Source organism: Hemiscyllium ocellatum, chromosome 28 (genome assembly GCF_020745735.1).
Source record: "Hemiscyllium ocellatum isolate sHemOce1 chromosome 28, sHemOce1.pat.X.cur, whole genome shotgun sequence".
Lineage (NCBI taxonomy): Eukaryota > Metazoa > Chordata > Chondrichthyes > Orectolobiformes > Hemiscylliidae > Hemiscyllium > Hemiscyllium ocellatum.
Window position 1 is genome coordinate 27,194,447 of NC_083428.1, and position 16,603 is coordinate 27,211,049.

The following is a 16,603-nucleotide window of genomic DNA, read 5'->3' on the forward strand; positions in this document are numbered from 1 at the left end:
ATATTCACTAATAATTTGAGGATTAAGTTAACATCTCTAACATTTGAAATAGGCACAGAAAGTAGAAAAGAATAGTTGGTGGTGCTGGATTTTATTGTCCCTTTGGGGAAGGGGGATGGTGAATTGTCGGATGGGGGCAAGTCCGCAAAACGCTATAAATGCCAAACTTGTACTTACCATCCATCCACACTAACAATGTACAGTCTTATACACAAAGTGGAAGGCAATATGAGTCTGCCTACCCACAGTCCCATTGAAACTGTTAAATAGCCAATTATTAGCCACTGAAGGGCCTCATTCTGCTACTGTAGGGATGGCACCATCAGTAGGAGAGGCCCAATGCCAAGCACCAACCTAGCAGTTTGGACTGGTAGCAGGCAAAGGATGGGATGAGGGACACCTCCTTAATCTGCCCCTTGCACCCCTCCTGAGAGATATAAAATGATTATTTTCAGTGAATGAAGCATCTGGAATGAGGAGATATGGTTACAATGTTATGCATAAAATATTTAGTGCAAAAAGCAGGAGAAATCTTTTCACACGGTGACTGTGTCACTGTGACATGAATTACCTGAATTAATGACTGAAGCAGATAGTATCAAATTTCAAGAACAAGTGAATGGTTGAAGGAGAGAGAAGTAAAGGTATATGAAATAGGTAACAGATGGAATTGGGACAATCTGATCTTATGTAGGTTGAACAGCCTGTTTTGGTAATATAATTTGAGTGTTATTCTATGCAACAATTCCATGATCTTCGGGGAATCAATATTTCTTGGAATGTCTACAGTTTATGAGACTCATTCTATTATTCTCTGATCCAACATGTAATGTTCTAACCTAATTATATCTTTCATAACACTGTGTCATAGTGTATGCATGCTAATGCAAATAATTCAACAGTCCTGAGTTTTACCTTAGGAATAAGTTTCTTTGCATTACCAGGTTTCCTCAAGAGCAGTCAGCTTCCAGTTTCTATGTGGGAAATATCTGAGCTATTAGTGAACCTGTATAGTGAAGAAATATTTTGCTTTCAGGAAGAAGACAATAATTTTCCTTTGCTTACCTTTCCATTCATTTACCTCTCATTGCCATTTCCTTACGTGCCCTGTCAATGTACAGTTAAAATTCTTTGGAGTACATTCAGGTCATAGAAGATTAAGTTTAGGCACATTGCAGCAACTTCCTGGCTGAGACAACCTTCCATATACTGGAGCTCAATGTATTTGATATAACAGCTAACAGAAACTTCAAGAACTCAGACAGCTGCATCAATAATTAATGGTGTCAGAAAGCAAGGTGTTTTTATAACAAACCTTCAATAATATCAGATCCAGAATTCAAAAGCTGACTAATATTAGACCAACAATCAACATCTTTCCTGATCCTTTGTTGCTGTCTCCACTTGCTTCTTTTCACTCATACTGTCTGCTCTAACCAATGCTCTCCAGTTTAATAACCCGGAAGGAAACATTTGTACCTGTGCTCATTACTGGTGGGGTGAGAGTTGCTACATATTGTGAAGTGGGACACTCAGCATTTTCTGGAATTGTGTCTAGTTCATCCTTGAGGACACAATACCATGAAGTATTACAATAGAATCAGTAACATATGTCTTCAAATGTACGTGACTTGTAATAAAATGACATGATGTAATTCGGTACTGCATGCCAAGTTTGTGAATGAAATTGTAAATGATAAAGTGCCTAAGATCATTTTGAAATTGTGCAGAATCATCTCTGTTTTCAATCTCTTTCTTTTATTAGATTTTTTTTTACTTAGTAACAGATAGTTAAAATTTCTGAGATATAGTATGAGAGAAATTGGCAACAATCACATGGTGTGAATATGTAAGCTAGGACAAGTAGTTCCCTTTCTTGAAGGACAATAAAGAAGTTTATGAGCTTTTACTGTCCCACACATTAACAGATATCATTCAGTTCACTATTCCAACCTGATTTGGGATAATTTTAACTGATTACTTTTGGAATAAAAGTCCAGGGCTATAACCAGCAAGCTGCAATGCCAATTATTGAATAACTGAGACCATGTTATTGAAGCCGTAAAGAAACTAAAATAGATAAGGAAATAGAGAAGTAGAGATGAGGAAAAGGGGACAGATTAGCAAATAAATTATTTCCTCCTTTTTGACTTTGAGTAAAACTCCAGGAGATCAACTATACTGTACAAAACTGTGGAGGTTGAACTATTGAATATATTCAAAATGGGGATCGTAACTTTCTAGTATTAAAGACATGAAGGGATATTGGGATAATGTGGGAAAGTGGAAATGAAGTAGAATATCAGCCATATATCAGGTCTACTCTCGACCATTAGCAAAGTGGCAGAAAAATTCATTGATAGAGTCTCCTAGTCATACGTCGAAAGATACTCAATTCATGTTCCACCTGATGTCAGTACAACCATAGTCCTAACATGGACAAACAAACCGAACTCAAGGTGGCAATGTCGAGTAAAGGCTTTTGATGGCAAGGCAGGATTTGGCTGAGGTTGGCTCCTAGGAGGTTTATCAAAACTGGTTTCAATGGGAATCAGAGGGAAAACTCTTCACTGGTTAGAGTCATATCTGGTACAATGGAAGATAGTTGTGATTGTTGAAGATCAGTCACCTCAATTCAAGGACATCTCTGCAGGAGTTCCTCAGGATAGTGTCCTAGGTTTGACCGTCCTCAGCTGTTTCATCAATGACATTCCCACATTCCTAAGATCAGACGTGGGGAAGCACAATTGTCAGAACCATTAATGATTCCTCAGATACTGATGCAGTCCATGGCCATATACCATGGACCGAGACCTAGCTAACATCCAGACTTGGGCTGATAAGTGGCAGGTTACATTGTGCCACAGAAGTGCCAAGCCAAGGTCAAAGAAGATCATCCCTAACCAGCATGAATCTAACCATTTCTCCTTGATATTCAATGGCACTACCATCTGTGAGTGAACTTCTATCAACATCCTGGCAGTTACTATTAACCAGAAACTAAACTGCACCAGCTTTTAAAATATTTTGGCTCCAAGAGTAGATCAGAGGCTAGTAATTCTGTGGCGAGTAACTCGTTTCCTAACTTCCCAAAGCCTACTACCATCTTCAAAGGTACAAGTCAAGAGTGTGATGGTATACTCTCCACTCACCTGGATCAGCATAGCAAAAATATGCAAAAAGCTTGACACCATCAAGATATCCTACTTTATTGGCACCCTATCCAGCAACGTCAATACTCATTTTCTTCACAGTGGCAATAGTGTGTACTATCTACAAAATGCACTGTAAAAACTGAAGAGACTGCTTTGACAATACCTTCCAAATCCATGGCCTCTACCACCCAGAAGGACAAGGACAGCAGCTACATAGGACCACCACCTCCAGGCATTGGACTACATCACCGTTCCTTCACTGTCACTGTTGAAATCTAGAGTGCTCTTCCTAATAGCGCTGTGGATGGTCCTAGAACTCCAAGAACCTCAGGAGATAAAGAAGGCAATTCACTACCAACTCTTCCAACTCACAACCAGGCCTAGCCAGCCACGGGCACATCCCATGAATGAATCACTTTTTTAAAAATTGTAAGAAAGCAAAGTCAATAGATCATTTGTTACAACAAGATATTAAAAAGCTTTGTTCTGCCCTAGTTCATTAATACAAGCAAGCTACTACTCATTCATGTAATCAAGTCATCAATGATTTATCTTTAAAAGGATATTTTAACTAAAAACATTATGTTTCTCTAGTAACAAAAGTTAAATAAATTATGACTTTTCATCAGTATGGAACATATAATGCTGCATCTCCAGCCCAATTTACATCTCTCCACAATTTTTCCATTGATTTGAATTGAAATAAAAATGAGAAGAAACATAGCACATGCTGTTGATTCAGTAACACATGTTTTAGGCTATTGCACAAAGTCAGTGGCCTCTACAATAAACCTCAGTTTAACCTGACCTGACAACTCAGGATGACTAGTAGATGTCAGCTGTATGGCTGTCAGTTCAGTTTTCAGCTTATTTTACTGCCTGTGGCATCATTTTAAAATGTCAGAATTTAGCTGTGGGAGACTCTTTGACAGTTCCCTTCTTAAGATATATCTATTTCCAAAGTAAAATGCTCCATTTAATTTGAGGAAACTTTGCATCAACAAAATATATACAATATATATAATTATATGTTCCAAAACCTTGGACAGTAGACTGTCTTGTGTGAAAATTTCCCAACTACCGAGTCTGTCACAGCGCATCAAACTTTGGCAAGTGTTGTACGCCCAATGTCGCATATTAGTCAATCTGCAAGTGATTTCCAATAGTAAATACTCAGCAAAGATGTTCCATCTTATTTTCCATAAAGTGAGAGTAATTGAATTTTAAAATGATAAAGGAAGTGTTCTAATTTAACTTGATTTTCTCTTTGTTTTTTGAATGTTGCATTTTGACAATGTTTCTTTTCCCTGCTTTATGTAGGACTGTCCACCAGGGTCTCAGGACTTCCGAGAAAAGCAGTGTGCAGAGTTTAATAAAATCGCATTTCGTGGGAAATATTATGACTGGAAACCATACCACGGGGGTAAGATGAACCTCATAGTGTAAAAACATCATATTCATTACCTACTTAATGCAGTGATACACTTAATATTGTCTGAAAGGGGCTTGTGAAGGAATGTTCAAGTTATTCATTGACTATGTTAGTGGTGGTGTTGTTTAATCTAGATAATAGATTTAATGAAACTTGCTTATACAGGATCCAAGCACGTGCTCATGCAGGTTAGGCTCTTAAAAAGTTGAAATAGGATCATCTGTGTTGACAGACATTGGAGGCTTGTTGTTTTTGTAGTTGCCATCTTTCACTTCTGCAGCCTGTCTTCCTCAATTCTTCTTCTTCCCCCTCTTTCTCCTCCAAACACATATAGAGGAGAGAGGGCATTGTTGGGATGGGCCAGTCCCAAAATCAACGTCTCAGCCACTGGAGCAGAATTCTAAAAATGTACGCATCTAGTCAAAGTTTTTTGTCTTGTATTAATCAGGTTATTCATAAGAACTACCATTGTAAAGGGAAAACAACCTTTTTATATATGGTCAATCAACGTGTTCAGACAGTTTATGGAACAAGAGAATTAAACCCTTCTGAAGTAGACGGGACACTTTTCAGGGGTCTTAGGCCAGTTCATGAGTTTGCATGATACAAATGGGAAAATGAACTCATGATAGCCTATATCCTGCAGGTTGTGTACCAATTTCAGCATCAAGCTTATATGGTGGACAAATGACTTTGCCCCAGAGTACAAGTTGGCTGATAAGGCCAGTCTTACAGCAGGTGAAACTAAAAGAATCCCAGCATGTATATTAATCAATGGATGGAGACTTGCAGTAGACAATAGTAAGAACTCTGGCGAATATTCTTTAAGGGCACTTAAGAAGGGGAGCTCATTTGACTGCTTAATTTCAAAGTTGTATTTGAGCACCGGGTAGTTATTCATTGTAGGAAAATGTGTACATGCATAAGTAAATTCAAATATAGCAACATATCATCTACACTGGAGGTAGCAAGAGGTAGGACGTTAGGTGTCATTCCATCAAAAACTAGTTTTGCATGGAATGCAACAAACATGTTAGTGAGAGCCGGGCCTAGTAGGGATCCCATGCCACACCATCTATTTGGGCACACTTGCTGTTGTTCAAACTGACTTCAGCTGCTGAGTTGCTGAGTACTAATTAACACAGCGGTAGCAAGTTGAGATTGTTGTGATATCATTCTGCAGTGCACATGTCTGCACATTGGTGAATAGGCTAGCAATGTCAAATGAATACATTAGCACTGCATTGCTATCAATGTGCAAGACCTGCACAGTCTTAGCAAATATACTTCACTGCTTCATTGAGGCTTTCTATGTGTTTTAAGAGGAGGGTTAAAAGTCAGCCATGTTGCTGTTGGACTGAAGTCCAGAATGGTCAAGTTTCAACTCCCAAAATAACATTTGAGAACCAGTTGGGTTTTTTTATTATGCATTCATGGAATAAGGGCGTGCCTGCCTGATTACATCATTACCCACCCCTGATTGCCCACAGGGCAGTTAATAGTCAACCACATTACTGTGGATCTGGAGTTACATGTAGGCCAGACCAGTTAAGGGTGGTGGTTTCATTCCTTAAAGGAAATTAGTGAAGCAGATTGTTTCTTTTCCCCAACAGTCAACATTAGACTCTTAGTTCCAGATTAGACTCTTTCCTCAAGAGGTTATCATTAGACTCTTAATTCCATATTTTTATTGATTTCAAATTCCACCATCTGTCTTAGGAGAGTTTGAACGCCAGTCCCCAGAACAATGCCTGGGTCTCTGCATTAACTTTCCAGATGAAGGGCTCCTGCTGAAATGTCAATTTTCCTGCTCCTCGGATATTGCCTGACCTGCTGTGTTTTTCTAGCACCACTCTAATCTTGTCTCTGCATTAACAGGCCAGTGATAATACCATTAGGTCACCTCCCCTCACATGTTTTTACAATGAGCCAAATGCTTCATGGCCATATTATAAACCCAATTCCAATTCTCAATCTAACTAGTGGAATTTGAACTCTGAACCTCAGAATTATCACTTTAGAACTATACTTAAAAAATCCCTGTACATTTCATAAAGCATTTTGTCATCCTAATTTCTTTTTCTCCTCCTACATAGAAAGTCGGTCTAATTTCTTGTTTTAAATACAGGTGGTGTGAAACCCTGTGCTTTGAACTGTCTAGCTATGGGCTTCAATTTCTATACTGAACGTGCTTCAGCTGTAGTGGATGGTACCTTGTGTCGTATGGACTCACTTGATATCTGTGTCAATGGAGAATGTAAGGTATGATTCGATCCCTTCTTGCCTGTTTCTCAGTCACATGCCAAACAAGTAATCAGATGTGCAACCAAGTCTAAAGTCATTTGTTTATTTTAATGGCAAACTCACTAAATATCAAATTTCTATGGAGCATTTAATTTTGTGAATTTGAACAAGTTATCAACAACTTAAATAGAAATTAAAATGCCTTGCATCTGTACACTTTTTTTCAACCAATTATGATGTAAGGGAAATGAGTTTTAGAGGAAAAGTACTCAAATGTTTCTAGTATGTCTTCTCTGCCTCTTATCTTCATTAATTTTTATGCCAAAGTTTTCAATTGAAACTTAGATACAAATAAAGGTTTTTCACAAGAGGCAAAGAGGTTTTAGAAGCCAACTAAAACCAAATATGTTTTTGGCCCCAGGGAGAGAAAGATAACAACAATTTGGGGCCCTCTCCCTTTGCTTACTGTCAGCTTCCCCTTAGAGGTTATGGGAAGTAGGGCTAAGAGGTGCGATAAGCAGTTGGGAAGTAGTGGGAAAGCTTTCATTCACTCTTTGCCACAATTCCAAACAACATTAGTTCATATTGTGAAAGGGGACCTTAACTGCATTTTTATATGTAACAGACATAATATAAAGTTAAAAATCACACAACACCAGGTTATAGTCCAACAGGTTTAATTGGAAGCACACTAGCTTTCGGAGCGCTGTTCCTTCATCAACCACCTGATGAAGGAGCGTCGCTCCGAAAGCTAGTGTGCTTCCAATTAAACCTGCTGGACTATAACCTGGTGTTGTGTGATTTTTAATTTTGTATACACCAGTCCAACACCAGCATCTCCAAATCAAGATGTGGTATATGCAGTGTAGATACAGAAATGCTGTGATTGGTTCAGATTGATTCACAGTTTTTCTTTGAATTTGTGTGGGCAAATATTAGAAGTCTTTTTTGCAGAAAATCAGAGGTAAATTTATTTGTACTCTAATAGGGGAGTTGAAGAGCTTGAATGCCTAAAAGAGGCATTGCATCAAAAATTCTGAAAGATTAATTTAAGACATCCAACTGATATTGTATAAAACTGTAGTCTTAAGAAAACAACTTAGTATTTTGCTTTTATTTCCCTTGTAGCATGTGGGCTGTGATCATACTTTGGGTTCAGATGTGAAGGAGGATCGCTGTCGAGTCTGTGGTGGTGATGGGAGCACTTGTGAAACCATTGACGGAATTTTTAATGGCTCCAGTCCTCAGGGAGGTAAGACAAATCTGATGGTAATCTTGTACTTAGTGCCTACAGAAAGTCTGGTTTAAGGTGCAAGACTAGCTGCTTCTATCTTTCCTTGTTCTCTTGCTCTCTCTCTGCTCCTCTCCCTCTCCATTCCAGATTGCAGCACACTGACCTGTCGGGAGGTGCGGGGATATGTCAGGAAAACCTTGTAACTGAGTGATGCAGTGGCCTTTAATGGCTTGTCCAGGTATAAATGCTGATCAATGATCTTTGAAATCCTTAACTCTATCTTGAAATTAAACAAATTAAAGATTAGTCCTTACAAAATGTATCATTCATAATACTTTCCAATTTCCAAGCCGGATGTCTACAGCTTCCCTTTACATTGTTTACAAGTGTGACTGTCTGACATCTTATCAATAAAACTATTTAGGCCCCCTTTAACAGTTAAAACTCAAGTTACAAAGCTGGTTGTCAGACAGAATTCAACACTGACCATGTGGCTATCTTTATGCTTTCATTTTACCTTAGTTTTTTTTTAAATTACAAATATGACGGTTATAAAATTGCCTTTATAATTTTTTTTTATCTTCCTTGCCCTATCTTTTCCAATTGACATCAGAGAAACAGATCTGTAAGACCTCCTCATTGTTCATGTACGTGTAATTGTTATTCCACCAAACAATTCTAAAAGCAAGTTAGTGCAAAATGTCTTTTGTGGTCCCTTTTATGATTGTAAAACCCAGCTGGATTTTAAATCTGATATTGGATAATACATCTGTAATCCATTAATGTATCCTGTATTCAATGATATTTTAATTGGAATTGAGTGAATGATGCACACAAGATAATTATGTCAAAGATTATCTGGATCAATAATATTGCGTTTTAAAAAAACCTAATAATTCACACTTTTGGCACAGAGTTGTTGTTAAACTTTTAACAAACAGGCTCAAACAGTAATTATTGAGAAAATATGCCTCTACTGGGTTTTTAACCATGCTTTGGCATGACAAGATGTTAACTTAAAAAGCACAGATGTGTCGAAAGATTTACTACGATGAATGAAAATCCAAAATCTAAATCTAAAGTGCAAATTGAGAATTGCTTGCTGAAAATGTTACAAACTGCACAGAGCTGAAACTCAGGCTCAATCCTCAGGTGAATATTGCAGAAACTGTGGCCTCAAATATTCTGAGCCATCCAATGTCTCCTACCTTCTTAGACAGGAATACTGGAAAGAACAAGGCAATGAACATCCTGGAGCATATTTTGCGTACTCAACCTCCAAGCAGGGGACAGCTTGCTTCATGTAATGCACAGGTGACTAGAATATTCACCACCTTTGTTTCAAGATATTCACACCTGAACAAGCACTAAATTGAGTGTGACTCTTCCCTAACTATTTGCCTACTTCAGCTTCCACTTGATCCACAATTCAGTTTGATCAACTTGATCCAAGCTAAAAGAAATGTGTCCCCTACCAGAGGAATCTGCAAGCAAACCCTGCCCATTTTTGCCTGGGGGGGTCCTCACATGGTAATGCAAGTCACTTCAATGGGTGTCTAACAGCAAGCCTGTTAAAAAAACAAATCTCCAGGAAACCATTCCACCATCTGTCTAATTGTCTAAATTGCTCGAAAAAAAAGTGTTAAGTGGACTACAAAACACTGAGGCAACAGCCAGAGGATGTTTCTCTATGGCAAGGTGCAATGCCATCACAATTGAAAGGAGCAGGTAAACTTGATTGATAGCTCAGCACACAACAGAGCTACAGGCTGGTACTTTCAGCAAATAACCTATGTTATAGAATGGAGTATACACTCAGTGAAACCCCTACGCTACCAGAATTCTGATGGAAAGTGTAAGTACTGTTTTCCACTTGCTGCACATATTAGGTGCAGTTCTGCTGTACATCTCCCAGGAAGATATACAAATTCATCTATACAACAAGCTTCAGTCTGCAATTTGAGAGGGAGAGGGTACGATTGGAAGTGACAATATTTCTGTTGAATAAAGGGAACTATGGAGCTATGAGGGAGGAGCTGGCCAAAGTTCAATGGTGCAATACCTTAGCAGGGATGACAGTGGAGGAATAATGGCAGATATTTCTGGGTATAATGCAGAAGATGCAGGATCAGTTCATTCCAAAAAGGAACAAAGATCCTAGGAGGAGGCATGGGTGGCCGTGGCTGACGAGGGAAGTTAAGGAACATATAAAGTTAAAAGAGAAAAAGTATAACATAGCAAAGATAAGTGGGAAAACGGAGGACTGGGAAGCTTTTAAAGAGCAACAGAGGACTACTACGAAGGAAATACGCAGAGAAAAAATGAGGTACCAAGGTAAACTGGCAAAAAATACAAAGGAGGATAGTAAAAGCTTTTTTAGGTATGTGAAAGGCAAAGAAATGGTTAAGACTAAAATTGGGCCCTTGAAGACAGAAACAGGGGAATATATTATATTACGGGGAACAAAGAAATGGCAGAAGAATTGAATTGGTACTTCAGATCTGTGTTCACTGGGGAAGACACAAGCAATCTCCCTGAGGTAAATTGGTTGAAGGACCTGAATTTAAGGGAATTTATATTTGCCAGGAATTGGTGTTGGAGAGACTGTTAGGTCTAAAGATTGATAAGTCCCCGGGGCCTGATGGTCTACATCCCAGGGTTCTGAAGGAGGTGGCTCGAAAAATCGTGGATGCGTTGGTGATTATTTTCCAGAGTTCGATCAATTCGGGATCAGTTCCTGCATATTGGAGGGTGGATAATGTTGTACCACTTTTTAAGAAAGGTGGGAGAGATAAAGAGGAAATTATAGACCAGTTAGTCTGATCTCAGTGGTTGGAAAGATGCTGGAGTCTATTATAAAGGATGAAATTACGACACATCTGGATAATAGTAACAGGATAGGTCAGAGTCAGCATGGATTTATGAAGGGGAAATCATGCTTGACTAATCTTCTGGAATTTTTTGAGGATGTAACTCTGAAGATGGACGAAGGAGATCCAGTAGATGTAGTGTACCTGGACTTTCAGAAAGCTTTTGATAAAGTCCCACACAGGAGGTTAGTGAGCAAAATTAGGGTGCATGGTATTGGGGGCAAAGTACTCACTTGGATTGGAAGTTGGTTGTCTGACAGGAAACAAAGAGTAGTGATAAACGGCTCCACTTCAGAATGGCAGGCAGTGACCAGTGGGGTACCGTAGGGATCAGTGCTGGGACCGCAGTTTTTTACAATATATGTTAACGATATAGAAGATGGTATGAGTAATAACATTAGCAAATTTGCTGATGATACTAAACTGGGTGGCAGGGTGAAATGTGAGGAGGATGTTAGGAGATTACAGGGTGACCTGAACAAGTTAGGTGAGTGGGTAGATGCATGGTAGATGCAGTTTAATGTGGATAAATGTATGGTTATCCACTTTGGTGACAAGAACAGGAATGCAGATTACTACCTAAATGGAATCAATTTAGGTAAAGGGGCAGTACAAAGAGATCTGGGTGTTCTTGCATACCAGTCAATGAAGGCAAGCATGTAGGTACAGCAGGTAGTGAACAAGGCTAATAGCATGCTGGCCTTCATAACAAGAGGGATTGAGTATAGAAGCAAAGCGGTTCTTCTGCAGCTGTACAGGGTCTGGTGAGACCACACCTGGAGTATTGTGTGCAGTTCTGGTCTCCAAATTTGAGGAAAGACATTCTGGCTATTGAGAGAGTGCAGCGTAGGTTCACTACCTTACACTGAAAGACTGGAGCGACTGGGCTTGTATACCCTTGAGTTTAGAAGACTGAGAGGAGATCTGATTGAGACATATAAGATTATTAAAGAATTGGACACTCTGGAGGCAGGAAACATGTTTCTGCCGATGGGTGAGTGCCGAACCAGAGGAAACAGCTTAAAAATACGGGGTAAACCATTTAGGACAGAGATGAGGAGAAACTTCTTCACCCAGAGAGTGGTGGCTGTGTGGAATGCTCTGCCCCAGAGGGCAGTGGAGGCCCTGTCTCTGGATTCATTTCAGAAAGAGTTGGATAGAGCTCCCAAGGATAGTGGAATCAAGGGTTATGGAGATAAGGCAGGAACAGGATACTTGAGGTTAGATTAAATTACTTACAGTGTGGAAACAGGCCCTTCGGCCCAACAAGTTCACACCGACCCGCCAAAGCACAACCCACCCATACCCCTTACCTAACACTACAGGCCAATTCACCTGACCCGTACATCTTTGTGACAGTGGGAGGAAACCAGAGCACCCAGAGGAAACCCACGCAGACACAGGGAGAACGTGCAAACTCCACACAGACATTCACCTGAGGCGGGATTTGAACTCCAGTCTCTGGTGCTGTGAGGCAGCGGTGCTAACCACTGTGCCACCGTGCCGCCCATTACTGATTTAAGGATGATCAGCCATGATCATAATGAATGGTGGTGCAGGCTCGAAGGGCAGAATGGCCTACTATTGTCTATTGTCTATTCTATGTGTTGCATTATTTTTGCTGTTGAAAGGAGGAAACCCAAGGCAGCAAGCTAATGGAAGAGAAAGAACTAAGCATGCAGACACCCATATGAACAGATTGAGATAAAACAAAGATCTGTGGAAGATGGAGATCTGCAACAAACAAAAACAGAAATTGCTGGCGAAAATCAGAGTGCCTGTTTCTCTCTCCACAGATACTGCCAGACTCGCTGAGCTTTTCCGGCAATTTCTATGTTTGTACATAGTTACATCGAACCACACTGCTGCACCAACTCCCTCCTGCTTTTACAAGTATCTCTATATATTTTCACCAAGCTCAACATTTGTAGAAATCAACTGTTGCCATCAAATGAATTAATTATTCCAAATAAGATGAAGCTTGTCTATTTCCCTGCTCCAGCTGTAAGTCCTTGTGACAGAAGTTTGACCTGAATATTTGGTCATTGTCAAGCCTGAATACCAATACTGCTCAGTTGTACATTCCCTGCACACTACTGCCCCTCAGTGGAAACTTTCTGAAATGCCTTGGGATGTTCCATCTTTGTGCATCGTATGTTCCACCTGTATGCACATTAGTTTCTATACTTTCATGCTGTTTCTGTCTCCTAGTTGTCTCTTCTACAGTCATCTACTGGGGCAGATCAGTCACCATACTAAGCAGTGAAGATTTTATCTCTGTCTTTCTGCCATGCCTCAACATCTGATTACAATTGAGGCCAAACTTGTGGCCATGTTAAAAACCATGAACCCTGTCACCAAGGATGTTTTGATCTACTGTGTCAATCAAAAATAGAAGCTTCCTGTAAATTGGAGTCCAAAACCACCGCAAACAAAACTGCATCTGCTCTAGGCCTGTCTGTGGGGACGAGTGCAGGAGAGATGGTAAAAGGAGTTGCTGTTATACTCAGCAGTTTTCAAATAATTCAACATTCCTAACCAGTTATCAAAGTCCTAATATTACATCTCTGCACTGTTAAGCATGGAGCTTTGAAGTTGCTTAAACCATTAAGAGGATATTAGTTTCTGCTTAATTAACGCAGTCCTGGTAAACCATAAATCTGAGTTTTACATCATCTCCTCAATTATTCCAGATTCTCCATTCTTAATATTGTTGCCTGTTTGTTGCCAGCTTCACATGATCTTCCTCATTGATGTTTAATGCTTCACTAGTTGTTACTTCCTCATTTCACTTGCGTGGATCTCCCTAAGCTGATGTTCCCATAGTCTGGATCTCCCTAAGCAGATGTCCCCATAGTCTGGATCTCCCTAAGCAGATGTTCCCATGATCTGAATCTCCCTAAGCAGATGTTCTAATGGTCTGGTTCTCCCTAAGCAGATGTCTCAAGGTCTGGATCTCCCTAAGCTGATGTTCCCATGGTCTGGATCTCCCTAAGCTGATGTTCCCATGATCTGGATCTCCCTAAGCAGATGTCCCCAGAGTCTGGATCTCCCTAAGCAGATGTTCCCATGCTGGTGCCTGCAGGGTACTGAATATACCATATTTGATTGTGGGGATGAGGGGTACGCTTACTGCTGCTTTCTGGTAATAGCAGCTTTGTTCTGCAAGACCCGTGCCTGAAGAAGGAAGAAGCATTCATTACTATTAGCATATGGGGAGAAAATGTGGCTGCCGTCCTATTTAATCTCTCTTACCAGTGTTTCCATATTGAAACAAATTGTCTCACTGACCTCCTTGGGAGCAATGCACGTAACTTGGAGCACTTGCCTTCTCAAGTTGTTTCAAGAAGCAATAGTTTGGTGGTCCACCGCCTGAGTGAGTTATTTTTAAAGGGGTGTGAGCAGCCTTCACCTCTAAAAACAGGCAACAAATGCTGTCAGCAGAGAGTGTTACATGGTGCAGCTCTGCACTTTATCTCTGTGTTTTACCTGCTATGAAAGGAGAAAGTGATTGCATCCAAGCAGGCTAAGGAACAACCATAAATATGTGAAAAGATATGCGCAAAGTATATGAGCGAAAAGTACCCTTTACTTTCATCTGAAAATTAAATTGCAGTATCGCGGTGATGTTAGTGACAGTTTGTAAGAGATCTTGGGGCTACTTAGTTCTAGCTTCAAAGCTAGTAGCGTTTTGTATCAGCTATAAATAATGTAATCTTGTCACATATGTTCACTTCCTGATAATGCACGTGTTTCTTTTTAAATCTGCTTCCATTTATTTTCCTCTCTCTGTAAAAGTTAAATGTGAATGCACATCATTTTACATGAAAGCTGTGTCGTCTTCTGTGTGTGGGTATACACCTGAGGTGGCATTCATTATCTATCAGGTTAAGCTCAATGAAATGATGTCTATACATTGTAACAGCAGTGTTAATGTGAAACAAGCTCTGTTGAAGAGTAGAGTCTGACGATGATGAGCTTATGCTCAAAACATCCTGCTCCTCGGATGCTACCTGACTGGCTGTGCTTTTCCAGCAACACACTTTTTGGCTCTGATCTTCAGCATTTGCAGTCTTCACTTTCTCCCTCTATTGGACAGTAAACTGCTAAGAATGAACTAAAAACAAAGAAATCATTTTCATAAGATAATCATTGGCATATCCTAAATGGAATAGCTATATTTGAATCTGGATACAGTCAGTTCGGCGATAGCGTGGTAGGTGCATTCTCACGTTCTAAGAAAATGGCATAATAGCAGCATCATTTTAATTAGTGGGGCCAGAATTGTGTTCTAACCAATACACACTTTAAAGGCTCGCACTTTAGAAACAGTGTCACCAATTTGTTAATTGTATTATAGTAGATTTGCGTTAACAAAATGTGTGTTATAGCAGAACAGCCTGTAGATATAGTTAACTTAATCTATGTATGTTTAATAACTGTTTTACATAAAGAATGAGGTTGCTTGAATGATTTATTTCAGTGCAAATAACTGTTTAAAATATGTTCTATAATCAAATTAATATGTTTTTTTTCAGGTTATGTAGAAGTTATCGAGATCCCAAGAGGCTCAGTACACATTGAAATTAAAGAACTTAATGTATCCCATAATTACCTTGGTAAGTTGTGATCATTGTACAAAATTATAGCTGTTATGCATCTGCAGCTCCCAACCCACCATTACATAATCATCCATATTTATCTGAAAAAATAGTGATTGATTATCACAGAAACAGAAAAGTGAGATCCGTAATACCACCAAGATGTTGGCCCTTTGAAAACCGATTAAATTGAAACTTTTTTTCATGAGTTCTGGAAACCTAAATGAGTTGTCAACACATTAAACTGCCCTCTGATTTAAACTGTTTTTGTAACTACTTTTTATAACTTGAACATTATTTGCATTGTTTGACATTCAATCATACAATATGTTGTAAAGAGGTGTTGAGAACATTATATAATTGCACTTTAATCACAGAGTGGAAGTTGGGCAAATCTATTGCCCTCTGCAACCCCTTCCTGACCTGTTCAGATACTAAATAGACGGAATACGCTCAGCCTGTTCAGTAGATCTGTACATGAATTTGATGGGGTGTGTTTTCAGAGAGCTTAGTCACATCCCCCACTAAAAGTGTATCTCCTTTTACAGGCTATAGACCAGAAACTGAGTAAATATGGCCTGGCTGCCAGCTTGGGAGTCTACCTGGCTACAAGCAGAAATGGCAATCAGTAGCTTAGAGTTGCAAAAATAAGGCTAGTGCTACTGAAAAAAATACTATTTGCTTATTTGTTGTTACCGTAGCCTTAGTGGTAGGGCAGTTGGCATTGTCACCTTTCTTCCGTGGCTGTCTTCATTACCTCTCTCAGTCTGCATCTCAGTGTTGTCTATTCATCTGATGTTACTTCTTATGTTTTCACCCACAATTCACCCTTCAGTTGTTGCCAGGCCAGGGTTGCTGTGTTTCACTTTCAGTGTCTGTCCTTGTCTTCCTTTCTCTCTCTAACCATACTTCGCAATCCCTTTGGTTCCTGAATCTTCTACTCTTGACCTTACTCATTCATGTGTCTTTCTGCCAGCTAACTGAGTTGGGCATCTCTTCCATATCCCATTGCACATGCTAAAGAAAAGAAAAAAATTGAACACCATCTTCTGGCTTTATTTCCCTTG

General features: G+C 39.6%; 1 protein-coding gene across 1 annotated transcript in view; it reads left to right on the top strand.

Moving 5' to 3' along the window:
• Positions 1 to 16,603, top strand: part of LOC132828835 (A disintegrin and metalloproteinase with thrombospondin motifs 6-like) — a 160,290-nt gene that overhangs the window by 119,375 nt on the left and 24,312 nt on the right. The window contains exons 15-18 of the mRNA XM_060845994.1: positions 4,476 to 4,578; positions 6,716 to 6,849; positions 7,960 to 8,083; positions 15,474 to 15,554. Of these exons, the coding sequence (XP_060701977.1) occupies positions 4,476 to 4,578; positions 6,716 to 6,849; positions 7,960 to 8,083; positions 15,474 to 15,554 (442 nt within the window). The remainder of the gene's footprint in view (positions 1 to 4,475; positions 4,579 to 6,715; positions 6,850 to 7,959; positions 8,084 to 15,473; positions 15,555 to 16,603) is intronic.